A 25,202-nucleotide genomic window follows, 5' to 3' on the forward strand; every position below is an offset into this window, starting at 1 on the left:
TTGGCAGCACTTTTGCCGAGGATCGTAATTTCCCTAGACTGTGCGAATAGTGTAACGGAAATTGGATACTCATGATATAACGCCTACAAAAGAAATCAAATGAGTAATTTTTAATAATTTCTTCTACCTAAAGGACTCAAGAAATAAATTAGAATTGAAATATAAGATTTAAGAAAGAAGAATAAAAATATTCTTCAACGTTAATGAAGAATCACATAATGTGTTTTAAGAAGTATTTTGCCCATATCCTTTATTTACTTCAAAAGAAAGCCTCTAAATAGGAATTATAAATGTATTCAACAATGTTGAACAAACGTAAATTAAATTCTTAAAGTAAATACAATTATAACATCAGAGTGTTGATTGCTAATGTTCGCATGATATCAGTTGTGCGAATACAATAGATACTTATTTCTCTGCACACAATTTTACAGTAGAGCAAATACATATCTATCCACAAATGAAAGAACGAGGACAAGCATAAGGAAATCGAGCTCCTAATTCATTCAACTATTTTTCATTTTAGATTGTTACCATGAAGTGTGGTTGAACAAATGTGAAGGAACACATTTGAAAAATCTATTTTCTTAATGAAGGAACACAACCCTTTGAATCCGGTTATGTTCTTTTTTTCTTCTTCTGATAAGTAGTTCTTTCCTCTTGGACAAATAATTATTAATGAATAAACACAACTATTTAGAAAAGACACGATATAAATCAATATCATTTAGGTATTTTTAATTATTATTGTTTAATATAAATATATATTATTAAAAGGTTATTTTAGTAATTTAATTTTTTAGTTGTAGGCTTTCACTTTTAATATAGTATAGATAAATATTTACATCATCAATGCAGTTTAACTCGTAAAAGTTATTAGCATTTTACTTTTACAAGATATTAATTTCACTTAATTTAGGTAATACATTTAATTAACTTTTTAAAAAACTCAAACTTAAATTTAGTGTCTTGTTGATTACCATTTCAGTCCTATTAGAACATGTTTGACTTCTATCATATCAAGCTCTACTGAAACACTTCCTCTCCCATTTCTCTTTTCCTTTTTGAGATTTTTACCTATCTATAGTACATATGAAACTTATTTACCCTTTCTAATCAAATTTTAATTTAATTACATGGTCATATACATTTTGCCAATTATATTCAAATTAGTTTTAAATGATTATCCCTTTACATTAGAAATTGAATAAAGAATATCAGTTATTTTCACATCTCTTTATATAGTGTAATACTGTATATATATATATATATATATATATATATATATATATATATATATATATATATATATATATATATCCTTTTTTATTCTTTTCCCAAATTTTCTTTCTTTGATGTTCTCTGCTTTTTATCCTTTCATGTTGTATAGAGTTTTAATGGATTTTAATTATTTTACTATAGAGTTTACTTAGCAATTTCCTTTCATGTCATAATAAATTTTGAAGGTATTTGACTCTCCACCATTGACAGTCATTAAAAAGCTTCGAAGCTTTTGAATTCGAATTTGTGTTTTTAAAAACTATTATTTGTTTGAAATCATATACAAAATACATACAAAAGACATATTGTATGAAATTTGTATGAAAATTGTATTTAAGTTGTATGATGTTGTAGTTATATTTAACTAGGTAAAAGTGATGTATGAAAGTTGTAGATAAGTTATAAATAAGTTGTATACAGTATAATTAGTTGTATGAAACTTATTTTTAGTTTGTATGCTGTTGTTGACATATCAAATTTGTACGAAATTTATTTTTAATTTGTATGTTGTTATACCATACATTATTCTTTTCTTGCTCGATTTGTTAAAGAAAGAAAAGTAGAGAATGAATTCCAAATCGACTCATATGCACTGATTCATGTTTGTTTGAACTGAAAAACTTGAATATTGATGGTAACTGAATAATTTGTTTGGAGAAATTTTAAGTTTCTACTGTTGCTGGTGTTGGTGCTGTTTTAACCAACGAAAGAACTTATTCATCTCCTACATGAGAAAGATATGTATGTTAAGAAACTTTATTATTTTTCTTTATTTCTTTGTCTTTTGTTCTTGTCTTCTAGCTTTTTAAAAATAGATAAAGAGTTTCTTACATATTATCAAAAGATTTGTTCGAATTCGACCCAACATGAATTTTTTAGCTAAAATGAAATCTGAAAGTTATCTCCAAATTCCAAACGAGAGAGAGAGAGATAGAGATAGAGAGAGAGATGGAGGAGGAGGTTCGCTGTTGTTTTCCAGGAGAGTGGTAGAGTTCCTGATTCAACCAGCGCAAGAGCTTTAAGTTTCACCCATTATCAAATACTCGGCACTCTCACTTTTTGCCGATCGATTCTACTCATCTCTAACTTCCAGACAAGGAATTAACGAAGCTGCTAAAACCTGTCTCTTATAGTCACCTATAAGAGAAAGCAATGTGCGGCTATTTGCGCTCGGTGCACTATGATCTCAACCAAAATACACGATTCTCCTCAAAAGACTACATTGTAGGAGTATTTGAGATAATTATTATTGTCTTATTGTAGGGAGAATGGTAGTTTAAAATTTAGTCTAGTATCGAGTTTGACGCTCAATTAAGGGAGTTTTGGGTGGAGAGGTGGTAGAGAATCAAGAAAGAGGATATGAGGGGAAAAAAGAAAATGATGTATCTGAATCCCTAATTTAAGGTACTAATAATAGATTGTACATAAATTATAAGAAAAATACAGTTAGGTCGGTAATATACAAATCTATGACAATTTTGGTAAATAAGTTTCAAATATTGTCTAGGAACGAAAAAAATCCCTTTTTTAATTGTACTTGTAATAAAGAAAAGGGAGGAAGGGGAGTAAGTGTGGACATAAGGCTGCAACTTGTCTGGAGGAAGTGTGATCACATATTGTACTATAAGGCTGCAACTTCAGAAATAACTAATCTCCAATCTTGAACTCCCTATCACACGTGGCTATTGGCTTGTGCTTGCATCACGTGCTGGTCTCTGCATAAGTGGAACTTGGCTAGCTGTAGCTTGAATTTCCTGACCAACATAATATCCTCAACAACATCAATAGAGGAATCTCCAGGAATGTAGGGTAGGTATAGGGAAGGAGGGTAGTCATATAGGAGTTCAAAAGGGGTGGTTTGGATAGTAGAATGTGGACTGTAGTTGTACCACCATTCTGCTAAAGACAAGAATGAACCTTCATCAGCAGGAGAATCTATGCAGAAGTACTTTAAGTATGTTTCTAGACACTTGTTGAGCACCTCACTCTGACCATATGTCTGAGGATAATAAGCAGTTGAGGTCTGCAGTGTAACACCTTGAGGTGACAAGAATTCTTTCCAAAAAGAACTAATGAAGATTGGATCCTTATCACTGGTAATTGAAGCAGGGAAGCCATAAAGCTTAAAGATGGTATCCAAAAACACATGTGCAAGAGTTTGAACAGCGTAAGGAGGAGCAAGAGCAATAAAGTGTCCATATTTAGTTAACCTGTCTATAATCACCCAGATAATAGTCTTTCTCTTAGACTTAGGCAACCCCTCTATAACATTCCATATTAATGTCAGTCCAAGGTAATGCAGGTATTGGCAATGGTTGTAATAGGCCAGGATATGCTAAAGTATCATATTTGTTCCTTTGGCAGATATCACACTTGTGAATGAAATCCAAGATATCTTTCTGATTCCCTTCCAATAGAAGTAAGCCATCATTTTCCTGGTAGTAGCATCAATACCAGAATGGCCACCAGAAGAAGTAGAATGCCATAAGGTTATGATCTTATTTCTCAAACCTTCATCATGTCCCACCACAAGCTTAGCCTTTGTCCTCAGCTGATCATCTATCCAAGTATAGTGTTTCTATGGTGTATGTGATAAGAGCCTTCAACTCAGAATCAGAATCCCAACTAGCTGTTATCTCCTGCCATAAGTCAGCTTGCACATAAGAGATCATCAAGGACATAAGTCCAACACCATCTATTCTGGAAAGTGACTCTGCAATAACATGTTCTTTTCCCTTTTTGTATTGTATTTCAAAGTCAAAAGGGAGCAACTTAGCTAGCCATCTTAGTTGTGAAATCAGTATGTAGCTTTTGCTCCAATAAGTACTTCAAAGCCTTTTGGTCAGTCTTCACAATAAAATGTTGACCAAGCAGGTAATGGGACCTTTTTGTAACAACAAAAACTAATGCAAGTAATTCTCTTTCATAAACTGATAGAGCAATATGTCTAGGAGCCAATCCTTTAATAATAAAGGCTATAGGATGACCACGCTGTATTAAAGCAGTCACAATGCTTATCCTACGGGCATCTGTCTCTACTACAAAGGGAATAGCGTAGTCTGGCAAAGCTAAGACAAAAGCAGTTGTTAAAGCCAACTTAAGTGCAGAAAAGGCTTGAGTAGCAGCTTCAGACCATTTGAAGTTGTATTTCCTCAATAACTCAGCTAATGATCAACTCATAAGGCCATAACCCTTAATGAATTTTCTGTAATACCATGCAAGCCCCAGTAAGCCCCTTAGTTGCTTGATTGTAGTAGGAATAGGCCATTGCTAGACTGCTGTGATCTTCTTAGTATCTGTAAAGACCCCTTCACTAGAAATGAAATGTCCTAAGTACTCCACCCTTGATACTCCAAAAACACATTTAGAGTGTTCGGCCACTAGACTGTTATGGACCATGAATTCAAACACCCGGTGCAAATGAAGAGCATGATCCTACAAACTCTGCTATATATCAAGATGTCATCAAAGAAAACTAAAACAAATTTCTTCAAGAAGTGTTGGAAGAGGTGATTTATAAGACATTGAAATGTAGAAGGAGCATTGGTTAAGCCAAATGGCATGACCAAGTACTCATAATGGCCCAAGTGAGTCTTGAAGGCTGTTTTAGGGATGTCAGCTGGTACCATTCTTATTTGGTGATAGCAAGATCGAAGGTCAATCTTGGACAATATCACTGCCCCTGCAAGCTCATCCAATAAGTCATTTATGATGGAAATAGGGAACTTGTCCTTAACAGTACAGTAATTTAACTCCTTGTAGTCCGCACACAACCTCCAAGTGCCATCCTTCTTGCCTACTAACACAACAGGAGATGCAAAATGACTGTTAATATATTGGATCAGACCTTGCTGTAGCATATCTTTAACCAACTTCTCAATGATGTCCTTCTTCATGGAAGAAAACCTGTAAAGTCTTATATTGATTGGCTTAGTCCCAGGCTGCAAAGTAATGTTGTGATCAAAATAACCTCTTTGTGAAGGTAAGGTTGTTGGTTCTGCAAATACCTGGTGGTACTGAATGAAGAGCTCATCAATTACAGCATGAACTTGGAGCTCTTTAGACAGATGCAATGCATTAAATTGATCAGCTGACTCTAGAGCAGTCTCAGCAACTAGTACTTGTAACGTAAAGAGCTGGATATCATCCCCATTCATCTTATTGACAATCTTAGTGCTAGAAAATTTACATTCTTCAGATACACCCTTCAGAAGATGGAACTTTCCTTGATAAGTAAAGGACATAGTCAAAGCTGTATAATCCCAAGGCTCCCAAAACTAAATCTTACTTCCCCACCAGAAATACTATAAGGTCTGAAGTGTAGGATGTACCCTGCAGCATCCATTGGAAGTCCCTTACCACTCCAGAAGTAGCCTCCATAGAATTATTACCAAGGTTGATATAGCCAACCTTAGTAGGAGAGACTTGGCAACCTAACCTCTTAGCAGAGTCACAATCTATGAAATTTTGAGTACTTCCTCCATCTAAAGAATTTGCGGTGGCCTCTTGTTGTTGTACCAGTCACATTTATGGTTTGTGCACCTTGGATTCCACTCAATACATATAAGGAGATCATAGGTGGGTCCCCTTCAATGACAAACCACTCCTCATTAGTGGCTTCACCTTCTACCTTTGGCACTGCTTCTTGTGAACATTCATCATTATCATACTCCAAATCCAACATAAACGGTTACTTGGGAAGTGTACACTTATGGCCAGGAGAATATTTATCATCACAGAAGTAACACAAACCTTGTGTTCTCTTAGCCTTCATTTCAATAGGAGAAATTGTCTTTCTGTTCCTAGTAGCAGCTGAAACTCGAAGAGCAGGTAAAGCTAGTTTAGTTGCTGGAATAACACTGGTAAGGTTTGGCCTTGAGTGTGAAGAATCACAGGTAGGTCGCTTAATAGCAAAAAAAGAATTACCTCCAGAACTGGACCTTTGTGCCCTAGCATTGGCAGCCAATGTAGCTTCTGCCAATCTAGCTAGTCTATATGTTTTGGATAAGGTCTAAGGTTCAGGCATCTTCACAAGGTTCACTAACTCCTCCTTTAGTCCACCTAGGAAGCATGAAATAGCTTGGCTCATAGATAGATTACATTGAGCTAAGAGTCGAGCAAAAGCAAACTGAAATTCCCTAAACTGAGCCAGTTTGTCTCAGTTGCTTTACTTCTAACATTGGATCTGAGAATTCTTCACTAAACATCTCAATCAAGGCAGGTAGGTATTAATCCTAGTTAGGCATATCAATTGACCCATGGCATTTCATGTAAGACTGATTCCATTCTGGTGCCTCATCATCCAAATTCATAGCAACCAAGCTCACTTTCTGATTGAGAGGAGTGTTATCAACAGAATAATATTGTTCAATTTTATACAACCAGTTTTTTAAGTTTTCACCATTGAAACGAGGAAAAATCAAATTATGGCCACGATTATTAGAACTAGAGCAATAAGGATTGGGTCCTACAATACCTTGCCCAGATTGCACCACAGGTTCTTGAAGGTTAGAAGTAGATCCACTTTCTCGCGATTGCAGATGCAGTTGTGCTCCATCAATGGAGTTTTTGAGTGAATTAACCAAATGAAGCATCTATGTGTGCCTTCTCTCCATGTCATCTCGTAAATTTTGAGTTTTCTGATCTATGAGAGATCACAGATCCAATTGCTGAGCAGCTAAGTCCTCATATTGCTCCTGCATATCAGATTTCCTTAAAGCTAACATTGACTGCTTTGCGTGGTCCCATGTCCAGCTCTGACACCAATTGATACCAAATTCTGGTATCGAAGAACCAATAAAATAGTAACTACAAGGAAAGTAGGAAGCAAAGGGAAGAAAAGAGAAGGAGAGGAGGAGAGTTGAGAGAGGAGAAATCAGACGAGTATTATCATTCAAAAAGTGTGTTGCTCACTTACAATTCTCCTAGTTATCTATAAAATGCAAAAGAGCTGAAAATAACACTAACTTTCCCGCAACAACTAAAATTTAAAATAAAAGCAACAAACACGTGAACAAGCCTAGTTGTTGGCCCCCATGGCATCCGAGCTGGCATTAACTGGAATATGTGTATCAGATCATCGCAATTACCCGAAGTCTATGCTTGAGTTATGTACCGTGACCGAAGACTAGTGTACTTTCTCTGTTAAAATGCAGTTTTGAGGCAAGATAGAGGTCTGACTAGTAGGCTGGTTTAGAGTTTAAACTTTATGTTAGCTGACAGTGCGATCATATTCAATTCCTCTGTGCTGCCTTTTGGTAAACATCCTGTTTGGGTTAGAGACTAGAGAAAGATCATTTGGAACGGAAATTTTCATCTTTCTTCAGTCCTCAAAGTAGCTCTATTTGCATGCAAATGCAGCTGATTCCAAGTAGCAAGAAATCAATAATAACCGCGATGTATTGCAATATAGTAATTGATTTTATGGACTATGGTATCCGAGAGTCAGTTAGTAAAATGAAATCCATACTAAGACGACTGTTCTGGTACATCTATTCTGTAGCATATCTTTAACGGAGAACAAAACAATGCAATAGTTAATGTCCGCTACCTAATTGTTTCCAGACCATCCACCGAACTTTAACGGAGAACAAAACAATGCAATAGTTAATGTCCGCTACCTAATTGTTTCCAGCCCATCCACCGAACTTTCTCTTGTATATGAAACAAGTGTCCAATTTTTTACAAATACTTTGGGTTTTATTCTTCTCTGCTTCTCTTTCATGCAGTCGATTTGCTCAAGTTTGAATGATGAGATTGTACGATTCCTTGTGAAAACCTTAAAATTGCTTCTCCACCCAGGAAGCTACAATCATATTGTTTCCCCAGTTCAGATGCTCAGTTACAACGTTAACGTGGGTAACATCCAAGCCGCAGATGGAATTATATCCTTTTGCAATTCTCGTCTTAAGCATTTAAACCAATGTGACGCCACGTCCAAATTCACCAAAACCTTTGAAGAGAATTCATAAAGATATCTCTGCAAACTCTGGCAATGAAGTATTGCCTGGAACAGTCCACCTGTGATTTATTTATCGATAGAAATAAGCTTTTGATACAAAAGGAACTACAAAATTTCATCGATAGTACAACCAAAATTAAATATCGCCTAGACAGATGAGCTCATAATTCGACTGCTTAACTTTACAACTACAATTAACATTCGTTGCCATCTAAAAGACAAATCTATTACCACACAAGAGGGAGGGGGGGGGGAAGAAAGAGTAGAGTACATGCAGAACAGAAATTGTTGGAAGAATCACCATGAAAAAGGGCTCGCTCCCAACAAGAAAATTTCATTTTCTACATCCTTGATCCACTGACATACCCTATTGCAAGTTTTAATTGCAAGAGCCTGCAAGGTGAAATTTACCAAAGGTCATACATAAAGAGAGGGATTGACAAGAGTATAACAAATGCTCTATTTGCATCTCCCAAAAGAATTAGCATTAAAAAAGCATATGTATTGGTGAAATAGCACATATAATAAGCACAATGAAGTAGCTTAAACTAAAACTAGTACTTTGGATTGATGAAATATCAATCTACTATTCCTCAATCGCTAATTAGTTGGGACCAACTATATGAATCCTCTATACCCACTCTACTCCGACCGGGCTTGTGTCATACCAATACTAAACAATTTAAAAGACAAATTAGTAGTTCTTTAAAGCTTAGAGTTCCTCAAAATCTCACACTTAGCCCTACGTTGACATATACATCTCGAACAAGACTAAAGTACTTTTGCAAACACTAGAACCTAATGAAATATAACAACTAAACCGTGATCCTGATGCCAAGTGGCCATTTCAAATTTAATTAAAAAAAAAAAAAAGAAGATGTCAACAGTATCAGGGCATGGCAGGACTAGAACGTTCAGGAAATAACAGTTCTAAGGCTCGCCCAGTGTAGATTTTCAACGGAATAGCAGCAAATAACTTGTCAGACTGCATTTAATTCTACCAGGCTAGGAAGAAAAGCTTGCAGTATACAGAATGGAACTTGTATGTTCTCACATATGCATCAATTACTATGTATTCTCAGAGGACGATGAAAGTCAGTACTGTTTAATTACAGTTGAAAACCAAACTAAACTAACACCACATTAAGTCAACCTAGGTCTGCATGTTTAAAGAGCTTAAATTCAAGAACCAAACTGGCCGATCAGCCCATGTACCAGCAGCTTTCAACCAAGACAAAATGTCGTCTGGCACATATAACACCAAAAGAATTGACTGGCAAAGAGAGTTTGGAGAAGAAGTGTTGTTCCAGATATAATTAGATGAACAGTAGGCTCAGAAGAAACTTAAATAATCATACCTTGTCTGCCAGAGGATCAAATACAGCATAAAGTTCGAAATCCGGGGTAACCCAGCACAAGAGAACTGCAACATACGGAGATAAGTTATTTCATAAAGAAACTACAATATAAACATAGGAAATCATATGGGTCTGATCTATCCCTATCTTCCCCACTTTAAAACTGGAATTCATTGCTCGAATTTGGTAAAATTTCAACCCAAAAAGAAAAAGGGGGAAGAAGAAATTACCGAGAAAGAAATCAAGTTAACAACATTGGACTTGATCACAATTAACAATTTCTGAGAGAACTATAAGCCAAAGGAAGACGAACAAAGGTTTTAATTCACTAATACGTCAATATGCACTTAGTTCTCAGAATCAGCTCCAAAGTTGGCAAATTCGAATGAAGTGCTTGTGGTTTTCAATTAGTGGGCGAGCACTTACAAAGAATCAGACTTTCATGCGATTATGACTATCACCAAGATATAAGGTTTCTCTTCTTGCTCATGGTTTAACAGAAGAGAGTGGCAGATGAGACGAGTTATGAACCAAAAGAAGATTATGTTATTTGGCACTTTATCCCCTGAGTTTTATCCACAGAAAACATCTCTTTTTTACCTGTAAGATTCCATAAGAAAATAACCTGTTTCTACCAATAAAACAACAGTGCTATGTTGTAGGAGTACATACCCACAAAATTCTCTAACAGCAAAAATTATCTAGAAGGAAAATCAAATGTATCATGTCTCCACTATTTAACCAACGCTTTCTTTTGTTATAAACGCACTCCATCAGATAGAGAAATTCTTGAGAGAGAAATGATGGTATGGCATGCTCATATAGCATCATGCCGGCAAGGGTGGAATTATGCTTCACGAGCTACACCAATTATAGGAAAAAGCTGCCAAAAAAAACATACCATAATTATCATCCCTTTTAAACAGAGTTTTGTGGGGCCCAATTCCTTCTTCGTGCATCGATGCATAAATCTTCTGGTAAGATCTATATAACCTGCACCAGATAGGCTCATCTCACTAAGAGAAAAAGGACAATTAAATGATTGTTGTGGGAGCAACTTCATTTAGTATTAATACCTTTTTTGCTGTCGTCTGCTGTTTATTGGTGAGGAAAACTCTGATGAGACGTACTGGTCAAGATATATACTTCGATATATAAAATGCCAAAGTCCAGCAGGGCCACCAACACCTAGGAATGCTTCGTCGAATCTCTCTGATGAATACGTTGCATGTCCAGGCTGACCCAAATGAGGGGAGACTGCTCCAGAACGGGAACCACGGTCATCAGGTAAATCTTCAATGCGCATGCCACCATCTACCATGGATCTTTGAATTTCACCGAGCACATTGGACTTCAAAAGTACATTTTCAACACGAATCCTACAAGTTACATTATTACTTTTCCTGTAACATAACAGTTCTTCATTCACAATAGCTAGGACCCCTGAAAGGGTTAAGAAAAAGAACACTGGGAAATGTACTGGTTCATTTCCCAAGGTTCAAATATCATGGATGTTTTTTCATGTTTGAGCCATGAGTTATTTCAAACATCAGTTTACTTGAAAAATCAATAATCTACCTGCAATCTTTAAGATGATAAAAGGCATCTGAACTTGTACTCAGCAATATTAAGTATGTGTCACCCTGTCAAATAAAGCAAGCGAATAGAGTCATTTGTTTAGACTAAAATGCTAAATGGTATTCGTGAACCATATTATGAAATTGAAGAATTCTTGCAGGGCAACCAACTAACACTATCCAAAGCCAGATTTACTTTGACGTTTTTTATTAAATGGTTGTCTTATATAACATGGAAACAGAGTGTAAGAGTAAAACCGTAGTTTGTATAAACATTTAAAGAACGAGGTCCCAGAGCTACAAATAACAACACTTCTTTTTATTCGTAGACATTTTATAAAATAACTTGTGTAACTTTGTAGTGGCATAATATTAAAAAAGTAAAGAATAGCGAAAAGGAGATTTCCCTTTAACCAAAGTGCAAAATTTTAGGACAAAGGGTGTATCGAGAGTGGTTTTTGATATTAGTTGATGACATTAGCTCAACTTACATCAAGGTAATGCACATAAGCATATAAAAATGCCATGGAATTGAATCTTGGTAGACAAATAGGTGAGAAGGATTCTGATGTCCTGCATGACACCAATGAGCAGGTTAGAGTAGCCTCCAGGAAATCCCAAATAGTAAATATCGAGAAACACAAATCTTTTACATGGTGCTGGCACGTTGCCTCACAAATGTGGAGGTATGAAAATGCACTCACACTGAAAAAATCCCCCCTCCCTCAATCAAAAAGAATGATACAAACATTACGAACACCAACCACACATAATAGAAGAAAAACAATAACATATAGTACCATGAAACCAAACAATTTCCAGCTAAAGCCGACAGATCGTATTGGCTTCATGCTGGCTTGGGACAGTACACAAATGTCCTGTAGAGAACAAGCTTTAGGTAGTTGAGTAATTACAATCAGATTAGTGGTTCATACACTTAAACAACCTGAAATTTCAAGAACTGCCTCAAAACACATGGTTACCGGATAAATCTTGTGGCATCATAAGAAAAAGGAAGGATATTTTTGAAGAAAAACTTGACTTAAACACATGATAATCCAAGTGAAAGAATTTGGGATATTATGAAATGTGACAATTACAGAAATTACCTAGATATACATGACAAAACATGGACGGTGTAATCAGTTAAATGGACCAACATTGGGTTTCATAAAGAATAACACGCTTAGACACACAATCCGTAAGATAAGGAGGGAAGAAACATGTTATAACAGAAGGGCCATGCCTGCCTTCACAACAAACAGCTTTTAGCTACTTTGCCAAACCATAGAAGTCACACAACGAGATCTGATTTACTATAGGGCTTTAGCACCTATCACCAACCTAATAAGGTTGAACTGAAGAATAAATGTAATATGAGCTTGTCAATCGTCTCCTGCATTCGCACCAGATACACAAGGAAATAGACCAACAAAAGTCAAAACGCTAATGGAACTTGCCTAAATGATTCAGAAGACATAACAAAATTGGATAGCAATAGCATATCATCAGGGTGAAGAGAGGCTTTTTGGGCACCAACGAGACCGATAACCTGCATATCACCCGATTCAGGATGGTTTCACCAAACATTAAGACATAATGAGACTGTTGTACTTCTAGTATGTGCGAGCAAGAAATAGAAGTAATTATGAAATAGGATCAAGACCTTGTGTTTACACATTAACATAGCAAACAAGACCCCTGAATCAGCTACATCCTGCAAGATGGCCCCAGCAGATTGCCTTGTTGCATAAGCAAGTCGTAGGCATGTGTATGCATGGAGAAAAGTGGCTGGATTCCTTGAATACAAGTAAATTTTGATTAATTAATCAACTGAGACAATGATCGTTTAGGCTATACTTGGTAATAGCAAATATAAGAATATTTTTCTGCTCACATCCAAATTAACAGCAAGTTGTTCTTTATATATGTATCAAAAAGGTATTTCTTACAGCATAAATACAAAATTGAGCCAAATCCCTCCCAAGACATCTACTTCCTTTATAATGAACAATAGTTCCAAACGCACCTCATAATTAAGTTATACCATCTTGAAAGAAATCAGAGAGGAGCAAAAACGGCTATCAGGAAAAAATAAAACACCAACAATACCCAGTGATTTCCCACAAGTGGGGATCAGCAAAATATGATAAAAGAAAATATTTCCAATTTGTTGTCATTGTATAAGTCCGCCCCACTTGTGGGATTTCACTGGGATTGTTGTTGTTGTTGTTGTTGCTGCTGGTATAAGTCCGAAAATAGACACAAAGACAACAAAAACAAGGAAAAGCAGGATGAATCAACTGACAGAACTTAATACACTGCAGTACTCCTAACAATTTAAGATTATTATATGGTGAACTGAATTGACACCTAAATTATTTGCAAATATTTTTTGATTGGTACATTATTCCCAAATAGGGGTTGCGACAAGAGGGGTTGCTCTGATGGTAAGCAACCCCCACTTCCAACCAAGAGGTTATGAATTCGAGTCACCCCAAGAGCAAGGTGGAGAGTTCTTGGTGGGAAGGATGTCGAGGGTCTATTTGGAAACAGCCTCTCTACCCATGGTAGGCGTAAGGTCTGCGTACACACTACCCTCCCCAGACCCCACTAGTGGGATTATACTGGGTTGTTGTTGTTGTATTATTCCCAAATAATGCTATGCCACAAAAGGCAACATTGGTTATGAAGCTGAAGCAACAGTGCTTCCATTCCTTAACTAAAAGAATTAAGATGACAAAAGTTCAAATCCTTGCACCAGAAAACCACAATTGGTTAACTCTGAAGCCTTCAAAAGATGGAATATTACTTTTGCTATATATGTTAGGCATTCCTAGTCATTTCCCTTTTATAGGTACGTTCATCTTTTTCTTCTCCCCAGCTTTTCACATAAGCTATACGCTTAAATTTATTGCATTGCCAAATACGACTAGTTTGCATTAATCTTAAAAAGTGGAGTAGACTGAAAACTAAGATCTTTGCTTTTTCATTATCTCAGGTTTTGTTTCAGTTTTAAGTTACGTGGAATATCTTGTCCACTATTTTGTCCTTGTCCACGTCTATTAATGAATTTGCTTTACAACTAAAAAATAAAAGAAAACAAACTTATAGGAAAAAGAAAAAAAGTAACAAATTGCAGAATCCTCTAAAGCTTTAACCAGACAGGAAGTCACAGAACACTTGAGATTTAACAGCTGGTCCAGACATCTTACTCCATAAAACACATACAGTGCTAATATTCAATAAAAAGTGAAATACATGATGATGAAGCAAAGAGAGAGAGAAAGCTACAAACCAACTGAAAGAATGGATAAGAGAAGAGAAGACGACATCCGTTCCTCCGAGCAGAGGTGTCATATCAAATTTTGCATTCTTCTCAAAACATCTATTTACAGACCTTGTAAGGATAAGTATCATCTGCATATAGAGCAACATATACATGAGGTATTGAAACAATCTAAAAGAAGAAACGGTAAGCAATTAATATGCGAAGGATAGAACCCAAAAAAAAAACAGCTCAGTATCTCTAGTGCTACGAAAAGGATAGAACTACAGTCACCAATTTAGAAGGGAAAAGAGGGAGGAGAGGGGGGGGCAGACAGAGCTTACCTGATTATATAGGAGCTCTAGTTGCCCCCTTAGTGACATGTAAGGCTCTTCTGTACAGCTTATGCAAACCAAGTAAATAGGTCCCTTCACAAGAAATACTACCTGAAAAACAAATCTACAATGTCTGTTAAGAAAGGAAAGTTGAATCAGGGCAGTACTGTACTAAAGTGTTATGTTTTCTTTCCGAGTTACAGAAGCTAGGCTATATTCAGTTCATCGCATTACAAACTATATCTCAGTCACTACCACCATTGCAAACCAGAAAAGTAATTTACTACCTTTCATTTCCTTCATGTTTTACTTGGTGTCTATTTTCCACAATCAATTACATTTAACCATCCTATCAAAAATAACGCACATGAACCGAAAATAAATAGGAATCTAGTACTTTCAGTCTTTAACTAAGTTATTAACCCACAGCTTCTAAATATCCAAGCAGTAAAGGGACTAAAAAGAAGTGAGGTGTTATTGATGCAAACCTGGTGCTTTCCAGCTCTGATCAGGTTGACTCGATCACCCCTGAAAAAGAGATTAATCGGGCAAACTGCAAAAAATCATTATACTCTTCACTGAAAGAATGGAGGAATCCTGTATTTAGCATTCATTGGAAATATACCCATTCTCCACAAATGATATGATGGCTTGCAAAGTGGCAGAGAATCCAGCGAGCTTGTGTTCATCTCCATATCTTTAATCAATAATAAAAGAAAATTCAGAGGAGATTATATTTGATGTGCAATATCTGATAAGCAAATACTAGATGGCATTCTGCGCTCAGAAGAGGGATGCTAACACGAACCTTGAGTATATTGGTTTTCCCGAGTGACTCAAAATAAAGAAGTGTTTCTTTCTTTTTCTCCAGGAAATAGAAGCATCATCCTGCACTTCATTAATGAAAGAATCATAAGTTGACAAGGCAAAATTTGAAGGCCGTCACATTTGTTTTCCCTTTAATCTTAACTTTTTTCTTTTTCATAAAGCAAGAAATTTTATTGACATAAAAGGGAAAATCCCGCATACACGGGGTCTTCAAGAAGTAGAGCATCTCGGGCAACAAAATCATTTTCTCTACAATTAGCAATGGATTGTCTAAACTAATTAGCAATGGATTCACGTGTTCAAAAACACTCCAGTTCCTTTCACATCCGAATGAGCTACAAGTTAAACTTAGAACTTTTATGGCGAAAGTCTGTAACTCCGGAGTCTCTATACCATATTGATCCCACCACTCAACTATAAAAGTCAAAAAAATGTTCAAGAGTTAATAAGTATAAAAAATACATTGAAGTTAGAGTTATAAAATATAGAAACACTTGGTCACCTGGCGACTTCGTCTTCCTTTGTTTAATAGCAAGTCGGAGCTTAAAAAGTCCTTTAGCTGCCTTGTAAGTAGCAAGCTGATATACTATCTTTTCTTGCAAGTCTTTCATCTGGGGTCAACTTGATAACAACCTGATGGAATCTTGTCCACTTCTTTAGCCAATGAATTATTTTCATGCTGATCATAAAATAGTGATGGGTTCAGAATAAGTCCAGCTGCATGCAAAGGTCTATGAAGTTGCTCATTCCATCTTGCATCAATGATCAGAAAGACCTTTGCATATTTCTGCTCATCAGTGAATGATGCTTGAATAGCCTCCTTGACCCTATCCATAACTTCATAGAGGTAGCTCATTGGTAGTTTTTGCTCCCCATCCACCAAACGGAGTACTTTAACTAAAGAGCCACCAATTTTAAGAGCATGAAGGACATTATTCCAAAAAGAATAAGAAAGAATAATGCGTGCAACCTCTTTCCCCACACTTTCCTTAGCAAATTTACTCTTGTTCCATTCCTCTGAAGTGACCATCTTTGTCAATTTGTCTTTTTGCAAGTGAATACTATGCAAAGTCAAGAAAGCAGTGGCGAACCTTGTCTTGCCCGATTTCACCAATTTTTTTTGCATGGTGAATCTTCTCATCATATTCAATAACAAGGGCCGTTGAGAAATATAAGAATGTACCCTAACGCCCTGGCCAAAAACTGTAGAGAAGGGTTTTTCCTTGAAAATGTCCCCGAACATCAAGTTGATACAATGAGCCGTACATGGAGTCCAATAGACATTCTTGTACACTCCTTCAATCATGCCACTCGCTTTCACATTTTCACTTGCATTATCAGTGACCACTTGAACAACTTTGCTTGGGCCAATCTTTTCGATGGTGTTATGAAACAAGGTGAACATTTTGATGTGGTCAGTGGATGTGTCGCTAGCATCAATGGACTCAAGAAACAAACTTCCCCGGGAGAATTCACCAACACATTAATAATCATTTTCCCCGTTCTTGTCGTCCACTTATCCATCATAATGGAGCAACCATACTTGTTCCACACAACTTTATGCTCCTCAACAATTTTATTAGTCTCCTCCACTTCTTTATTTAGATAAGGGCCTCTTATTTCATGATAAGTGGGAGGCTTCATTCCAGGTCTGTATTGACCAACGGCCTCAATAAAGTCTCCAAAAGTGTCATAGTTGACACAATTGAAGGGGAGCCCAGCATCATAGACCCATCGTGCAAAAGCTCTAACTGCACAATCCCTTAAAATGTCTTTAGCAATTTTTGTACATCTTTTCCACCGCTTTTTGCTTCCGGCTTCTTTGGGAAGTAGCAATCTATAGGACCTTTAGTCGATGATCCATGGCTTTGACCCATCTCTTCCCCGTTTTGTTGGAACTGACAATTCTTCAATATCATCATCAGCAGCAGCAAGATTGGTCACCATTGGTTGATGACTCATTTGATTTTTTAGCTCCTTCTTCTTCTCAACAAAATTCTTTATTTCTTTCCTCACCTCCGGTGGGCATTTCGGACAACTTGTGACATTTCTATCGCCACCAATAAGATGGTATTTAAAGCGATAAATTCCACCCGTTGTCGTCTTGTTACAAAACTTGCATACGACATTTGTATTCTTCTCATTAACTCTATCGCCATATCGCCAAGCCGGGTCTTTCTCTTTCGAACTTTGAGACATTTTGAAATCCCTATTAAGATAAAAGAAATACATAATCAAATAAACTTAAAATACATATAATATATATAATAATTAATTTTCTAAAATTAAATAAATATAAAATTAATCAAATAAACTGAAAACATATCATATATATAATAATTAATTTTATATACTAAACTATACACAAAAATGAGAAGGAAAAAGAAAGAGAAAATAGGGAATCTGTTCTGGACTGGAGAAAGAAGAAAAAGAAAGAAAAAGAAGAAGCAGAAGCAGACGCAAAAGCAGACGCAAAAGCAGAAGAAAAAGCAGAAGCAGAAACAGACGCAAAAGCAGAAGAAGCAGAAGCAGAAGCAGAAGAAAAAGAAGAAGAAGCAGAAGAAGAAGCAAAAGCAGCAGAAGAAAAATAAGAAGAAGAAGAAAGAAAAAAAAATGGCGAAGCAGTGGTCGAGCTTGACTGGAGAAGAAGAAAGGAGAAGAAGAAATGAAGAAGAAAGGAGAAAGAAATTACCTAGACTGGAGAAGTAGTGGTCGAGCTCGAGCTTGAGAGAGAAGGGGTCAGCAATGGCGATAACCCTAGCTTTTTGTCAATGTCTCTATTTTTGTGAGGGTCTGTTGTGACTATTTAGGGGTCTTTTTTGTATAATTAAAAAACAGGTCCCAAAGTTTTTTTTTAAAAAGGGCCTGATGCGCTTTTGTAAAAGAAGCGATCGCTTCGTCGCTTCAGCTAGTGAAGCGCGCGCTTTTCAAGATCGCATCGCCTCAGGCAGCCAGAAGCGATATAGTGTCGCTTCGCGCTTAAAGCGACGAAGCGATCGCTTTTCTAAACACTGCCTTATGGTCTAAGGGGGAATACTTCAAGTTCAAGCTCGAATAGGAACGGAAAAAGTGTGGGTACTACAAGTCGATCCCTAATTGTTGACGAGCAATATGAAGATAATAAAGGAATTCAAGATTTTGACAATCTTGAAGAACTAGAAGAGTAGAAGAATAAGATGTTGATTCTAGTAATTTAGTGGTTTTGATTTTGCTTATCCTATGGAATATGGAGGATTTTGTACAAGTTAACTTTTTGATTATTTATATTGTCTCTTTGCAAGGTTTACTTTATGTTTTTTTAAGAATTGCGCTTCACTTCAATGAAGCATGCACTTCGCTTCGTGCTTCGCTTTTGAAGCGAGGCAAGCCCCTGTCATTTTTTTTGCGCTTCGCGCTCTAAAAACACTGGGGTAAGGTCTGCGAATACACTACCCTCCCCACCCACATGTGGGATATAATGGGTATGTTGTTGTTGTTTACTTGTGTGAGAATGCACAGGAGAAAAATCTGTTATTTGATTAATTAAGTATAATACAGTAAGCGTTACTTATAACTATACATAATACAGATCCTATTCACGTTCAATGTGGGACTCGGACTAATTACATATTAACTATCTAAGCTTGTGCATACAAATAATATGTACCGAGCTAGTTACATATGTAACTAATACGAGGACAAGTGAGGGACTTGGAGAAAATGTCTGCAAGCTGATCACTCGACTTCACAAACTTTGTAGCAATATCTCCTGAGAGTACTCAGGATCTTTTCTCGGACAAAATGACAGTTATAGGTGGTGGAGCTGGAGCTAGAGTTACGGTTGTAGGTGATGGAATCGTGGAGGAATGTGAAGGTGGAATAGTGACTGAATCTCCAAAGGATGGAACTGGTAGCACCTCAGAAATGTCTAAGTGACCACTTAAGCGTGTGAAGTATGGCTGAGTTTCAAAGAAGATAACATAAGGCACCGCTGGAGGTCAAGTGAGTAGCATTGATACCCTTTTGAGTTCTCGAGTAACCTAGAAATACACACTTAAGAGCACGGGGCGCTAACTTATCTTTTCCTGAAGTAAGGTTATGACCCAAACATATGCTCCCAAAGACACGAGGTGGATGAGAGAACAAAGGTGTGTGAGGAAACAACACAGAAAATGGAACTTGATTCTGGATAGCTGAGGATGGCATACGACTAATAAGATAACAAGATGTGAGAATTACATCCCCAAAAACGCAACGGAACATGAAATTGTATGAGTAGGGTACGAGCAGTCTCAATTAGATGCCTATTCTTCCTTTCCGCTACCCTATTTTCTTGAGATGTGTATGGACAAGATGTTTGATGAATGATCCCATGAGAGTTCACAAACTGCTGAAATGGAGAAGACAAATACTCTGGGGCATTATCACTATGAAATGTTCGGATAGAAACCCCAAATTGATTTTGGATTCAACGTGGAAGGTCTGAAAAATAGAAAATAACTCAGATCATATTTCATCAAGAATATTGTACTGGAACAATCATCAATGAACCTAACAAAGTAGCGAAATCCCAAGGTAGAATTGACCCGACTAGGATCCCAAACATCTGAATGGACTAGAGTGAAAAGTGACTTTGCTCGATTATCAAGACGCCGAGGAAAATGGGAGCCAGTATGCTTACCGAGCTGACATGACTCAATCTCTAGAGTGGACAAGTGAGACAAACCAAGTAGCATTTTCTGAAATTTTTATAAACTGGGATGTCCCAATCGTTTATGTAATAAATCAGGTGAATCAGTAACAGAACAAGCTGTTGGTTGGGTTCATGTGATTTAGCAAGGATAAGGTAATAAAGTCCATTTGATTCACGCTCATTACCAATGATCCACCCCATATTGCGATCCTTTATAAAAACAAGGTTATCAAGAAATAAAATAGATCATTTAAGTGATTTGGCTAAGCGACTAACGGCTAAGAGATTAAAAGGATTACCGGGAACATAAAGACCTGAATTCAAAAGTAAAGAAGGATGTGGACTTGCTTGCCTATTCCAGTTGCCACGGTTTGAGACTCATTGGCCATTGTGATCGTTGGAAGAGATTGAGAATATGAAATAGTAGTGAAAGTAGATTTATTACCAGACTTATGCCAAACGCTCTTGAATCAATAACCCAATTGTTGGGAGAAGAAGATTGAGAGACACAAGTAACGCTATTACTTGTTTGAACCACAGTAGCAATCTTAGAAGATGTCTGTTTACATGCATTGTACTGAAGGAACTCTATATATTTCGATAAAAGAACCATTTGGATTGGAATTCTGAGTCAAATGCTTCTGAGACGAATGACATTATAATGATTTAAGGCAAATCTCTGTGACAAACTCAAGAATTTGTTGCAAAAGTCTTGCTGGAGAAGTTTGAAAATAGTAAGACTAGGTGTAAAAGCTTCAGTCGTGTTCCACACAACAAAATAGGTTCTAAAACACCCCAGAAAACATAAACTTTTCTAGAAATTATTGTTCATGCCCGAAAAATTACTATTCACGCCTGAAAGTCACTATTCACACCGAAAAAATATAAAAATGGTCGGAATTTGGTTTAAATTGGATGGGTAGGCTCGGAATTGCAATGTCCTAAAGAGTCGTCACCAAAAAATGGCCGAAAACTGCGCGTGAGGTCGGAATTGCCGGAAAAATTTCTTCTGGCGGCGCGTGGGGGTTTTTCTGGCGGAAATTCTTTTATGGGTTGGTCGCCGGAGGCTGATCTACTTCGTGGTGGTGTTGGTTTTTGCACAACAGTGACAGATAGTGATCTTTCTTGCGGACAAACCTGTGTTTGCCGGAAAAAGGACTTCTGGTTGACTGATTTCTCTTCCCGGAGTCGCTGGAATTTATAGACAGCGATAAACCTCTTACGATAGCTCTGATACCATGTGAGAATGCACGGGAGAAAAATCTATTATTTGATTAATTAATTATAATACATAATACAGATCATACTCATATTCAATGTGGGGCTCGGACTAATTACATATTACTATATAACTATCTAGCAACCTGCTACCTCCCACCATCACAAATACCGGGTAGCTCTATCCGCCAAGGCTTGAATAGATAGGAAGAAATTATCTAATATTTTTGTCTCCGCTGGGATTAGAACCTAAGACCTCATGGTTCTCAACTCACTTCAATCAAACATAATTTTCAACCATTACTTTAATATATTTTCCCGGCATCACTCATCTACAAAATAAAGCTAGTGTTCGGTCTTGGTTCATGATTGGTTCCCTTTTTGTAGCATGACGACACTAGTAGCTATGAGCACATAGGACCATTTCTTAGACTATTGAATTGCAACCTAGAGTTCCTTTGTTTCTAAAGTACTATGTGCCTATTATAATACTCATAAGTTAAATTAAACCTTAACCTCTGTATTCAGTCAACATAGGTGATACTTTATGTGGCAGCATTTCTATTTTAGTCCATCCTAAAAAGAATGATAGTTTTTTAAATCTGGAGCCAATTTAACTTAAACTTCTCATTTACTCTTAATGAGAATATAGGGCAGCCCGGTGCACTGCGCGAGGTCCAGGGAAGGGCCAGACCGGAAGGGTCTATTGTACGCAGACTTACTATGCATTTCTGTAAGAGACTGTTTTCACAGCTAGAACCCGTGACCTCCTGGTCACATGGCAACAACTTTACCAGTTACGCCAAGGCTCCCTTTGTCTTAATGAGAATATGTTAAACCAACACAAATGTTACGGAATATCTAAGACTACAAGTTTCTAAAGCTTTACAATCGCACAAATAATATGGTATGTTTAAGACCACAAATTTCAAAAGTGTTATAATTACACAAATATTATGACAAGTTTATGACCACAAGTTGGGTTTCGTTCTTTATTAAACTTTGCCACATAAATTGGAAAAGGAAGTATGACCCACCTCACTGCCATGTCGTTTTCCAGGAAGCCATTGTACATGAGAATTTAAAACTCCGTCTAGTGAATTATTATTCACAATTTCATGAATCTCATCATCAACTTCCCCAATTCCAGAACCAGCCCTACCACTACTACTACCGTTGCTACTTCCCCTCTCACCAGCATACCCACTGCTACTGGGACTTGAAGGTTCCTCCATATCTTCCATCCCTGAATTGTTCCTCTCCGTGATTTTGGACGAGCTGGATTTCTCCATCACGTTGCCGTGTCTCAAATTTCCATTATCACCACCAAAATTCTCGTTCAACGATCCCTTAGTGAGCTTCGACGGCGACGTTCCGTTGGTATCCGATTCGGGTTCAGGTTGGACAATTGATATTGAAGCTAATTGATTCTCGATTACGTCCAAAGGCTGATCAATTGAGCTAGGCTTAGGGTTAGGGTAAGGGTTAGGTTTAGGATTTTGATCATCATCGGAGGAGGCAGAGTTCGGAGGCATTGGAGAAGACTGTGAAATTGAGATGAAAATAGTTATTACAGAGTTGTGATGATTCAGTGGAAATAGTGAAATTAGGATGATAAACGCAAATGATTGAGCTGCGATGGAGAATAAAAGAGAAATGGAAATCGAAATTTTGTGTCCATCGCTGCTCCTACCAGTCGCTGTTGTTCGACTGAAAGCACGAAAAACACGTTTAGACTATTCTCTCCCAGCTTCTGACCGGTTGGTGACTTCTCTTTGGACCAAGTTTGATGATTGCACAAGGCTTGCGGAAACGGTTGGACCGGTTTTAATTTGGGTTTCGGAATCGCACCCTTATGGCCTTGTATAAATTTTAATTATTTATACATTACGGGATGACAATGGTGCGGGGCGGGGCAGGTTTGAACGTTAATGGGGCGGTGCGGGTTTGAGACTTTACGGTTGCGGGGCGTAAGGGTGTATTGTGGGCCGGGCCCAGTCTGGGACCGCTAACAAACGGGCCAAACGGGTCGGTCCCTACCGGTCCTAAAAGCCCATTGTGGGCCGGTCCTCACCAAATAGCCCGCGTGCCTGGGACCGTTTAGCCCGTGACCGACAGGCGGGCCTTGGCCAGTTCAACCGGGCCAAACGGCCCAACGACTATTTTTCAAAAAAAAAAAATTGTTTAAAAAAAGGCCAACGGTCTGAAATTTAAAAGTAGTCGTTTGCCTGCAATTTTAGTCATTTGGCTTTTTAAAAAATAGTCATTTGGCCCCCAAACTTTGTTTTAACCCCAAATTTTTTATAATTATATTTTTTCCCTATTCTCAACTATAAATACCCCTCATTCTTTTATTTTTACTCACAAATTCATCAATCTCTCTCTAATTTTCTTCTATAATTGCTTACTTTATTATTACAATTTCATGAAAATTGTGAAGTTGGTGAATTCAAGTATTCAAGTCTTCAAGTCTTCAACGATATTTAATTTTCAAGAAATTGTTTGTCAATTCGGTAAACTCGTTCCAACTCTTAAGTTTTAATATTATAGTTTTGTTCGCTTTAGTTAGTATAATTATAATTAATATGGACTTTTCTTTGAAAAAAATATTTGGTGGTAATGGTAAGGGAAAATCTAAAATTGGTGAATCTAGTTGTCAAGCTACTACTCTTCTCGCAGCTCCCCGACCCAAACCTGTTACCCGTCTTCCTCCACCTGTTATTCTTGATAGTGATAATCCATGTTTTCAATTTTTTGATAGTCAATTTTGCCAAGATGTTGCACTAGGTCAACAATTAAATGATGAAATTATGAATGTTCTTTATCCTAATCAAACTGTCTTTGAAAATGAGGAGGAAAATGATGATTTAGATGAAACTCAACCGGATTTAGATGATACACCTACTAGTCCAGTTAATAACCCAACTGATAATAATCTAAATGATGCCCTGTCTGACCCTCCTGTGGTAACCCCTACTTTTAATAGACACCTTCTAAACTGACCGAAACATCTCTTGTTTGGCACTTTTTTACTCAACTAAGAGAACAAAATAAGGCTAAGTGTAAAACTTGTGGGTCTTTGATGGCTCATAAATATACTGGAGACCGTAGCAGTACGGGTACTTTGACTAGACACATAAAGAAACACCCTAGAGATAAAGCTAGATATTTACGAATGAAAGTTGCGCAAGAGGGTAGAAGTTTAGATACTGAGGTTAACCCTAGTACAGGGTTAAATCTAGTTCAACCGGGAATTAACACTGTTGCCGGTGACATTTTATATTATGATTCAAATCAAGATTGTGAAGAATTGGCAAAAATGGTTATTGTTATGTGCTTACCCTATAGTTTTCCTTCTAACCCTCACTTTGTGCATTATATAAGAAGAGTTTTTAATCATATTTATAAAGGATGGCATCGCGCAACCGTAAAGAGCGATATATAAATATAAACATGAATATGAACAATATTTGTGCTAATTATTTACTCATATAGATTACCGCATTGCTATTACTACTGATATTGGTAGAAGTGGTAATGTCACGACCCGGATTTCTCACCCTCGGGAGTCGTGATGGCGCCTACTAATGTGAGCTACGCAAGCCAAACCTTTGATCTAATTACTTCATTAACCGATTATTTCTTTATAACAAATATAAGGCGATAACGTGATAACAGCGAAAATTCAAATTTAAGCGGAAGAC

The 25,202-nt window shown here is 37.0% G+C and overlaps 1 protein-coding gene across 5 annotated transcripts; it reads right to left on the reverse strand.

Annotated features, from left to right (window-relative positions):
• Nucleotides 1-7,042: 7,042 nt before the first annotated feature.
• On the reverse strand, nucleotides 7,043-23,291 carry LOC107803393 (vacuolar fusion protein MON1 homolog). 5 transcript variants are annotated; one of them, XM_016627095.2, is made up of 15 exons: nucleotides 22,536-23,291; nucleotides 15,589-15,668; nucleotides 15,406-15,477; nucleotides 15,269-15,308; nucleotides 14,790-14,891; nucleotides 14,476-14,597; nucleotides 12,844-12,976; nucleotides 12,638-12,729; nucleotides 11,669-11,750; nucleotides 11,179-11,243; nucleotides 10,677-10,979; nucleotides 10,502-10,593; nucleotides 9,601-9,665; nucleotides 8,544-8,635; nucleotides 7,043-7,060 (listed from the first exon to the last, which is right to left on the reverse strand). In XM_016627095.2, coding segments are annotated over exons 1-15 (1,839 nt in total). In that variant the 5' UTR covers nucleotides 23,034-23,291; the 3' UTR covers nucleotides 7,043-7,059. The 5 variants fall into 5 exon arrangements, with proteins under 5 accessions (XP_016482581.1, XP_016482580.1, XP_016482583.1 ...); XM_016627094.2 differs by lacking the exon at nucleotides 7,043-7,060 and adding an exon at nucleotides 7,733-8,301; XM_016627097.2 differs by lacking the exons at nucleotides 7,043-7,060; nucleotides 22,536-23,291 and adding exons at nucleotides 7,733-8,301; nucleotides 16,111-16,343 and having other exon boundaries at nucleotides 15,589-15,673.
• Between the last annotated feature and the right edge of the window lie 1,911 nt (nucleotides 23,292-25,202).

Source organism: Nicotiana tabacum, chromosome 20 (assembly GCF_000715075.1).
Source record: "Nicotiana tabacum cultivar K326 chromosome 20, ASM71507v2, whole genome shotgun sequence".
Taxonomy (NCBI): Eukaryota; Viridiplantae; Streptophyta; class Magnoliopsida; order Solanales; family Solanaceae; genus Nicotiana; species Nicotiana tabacum.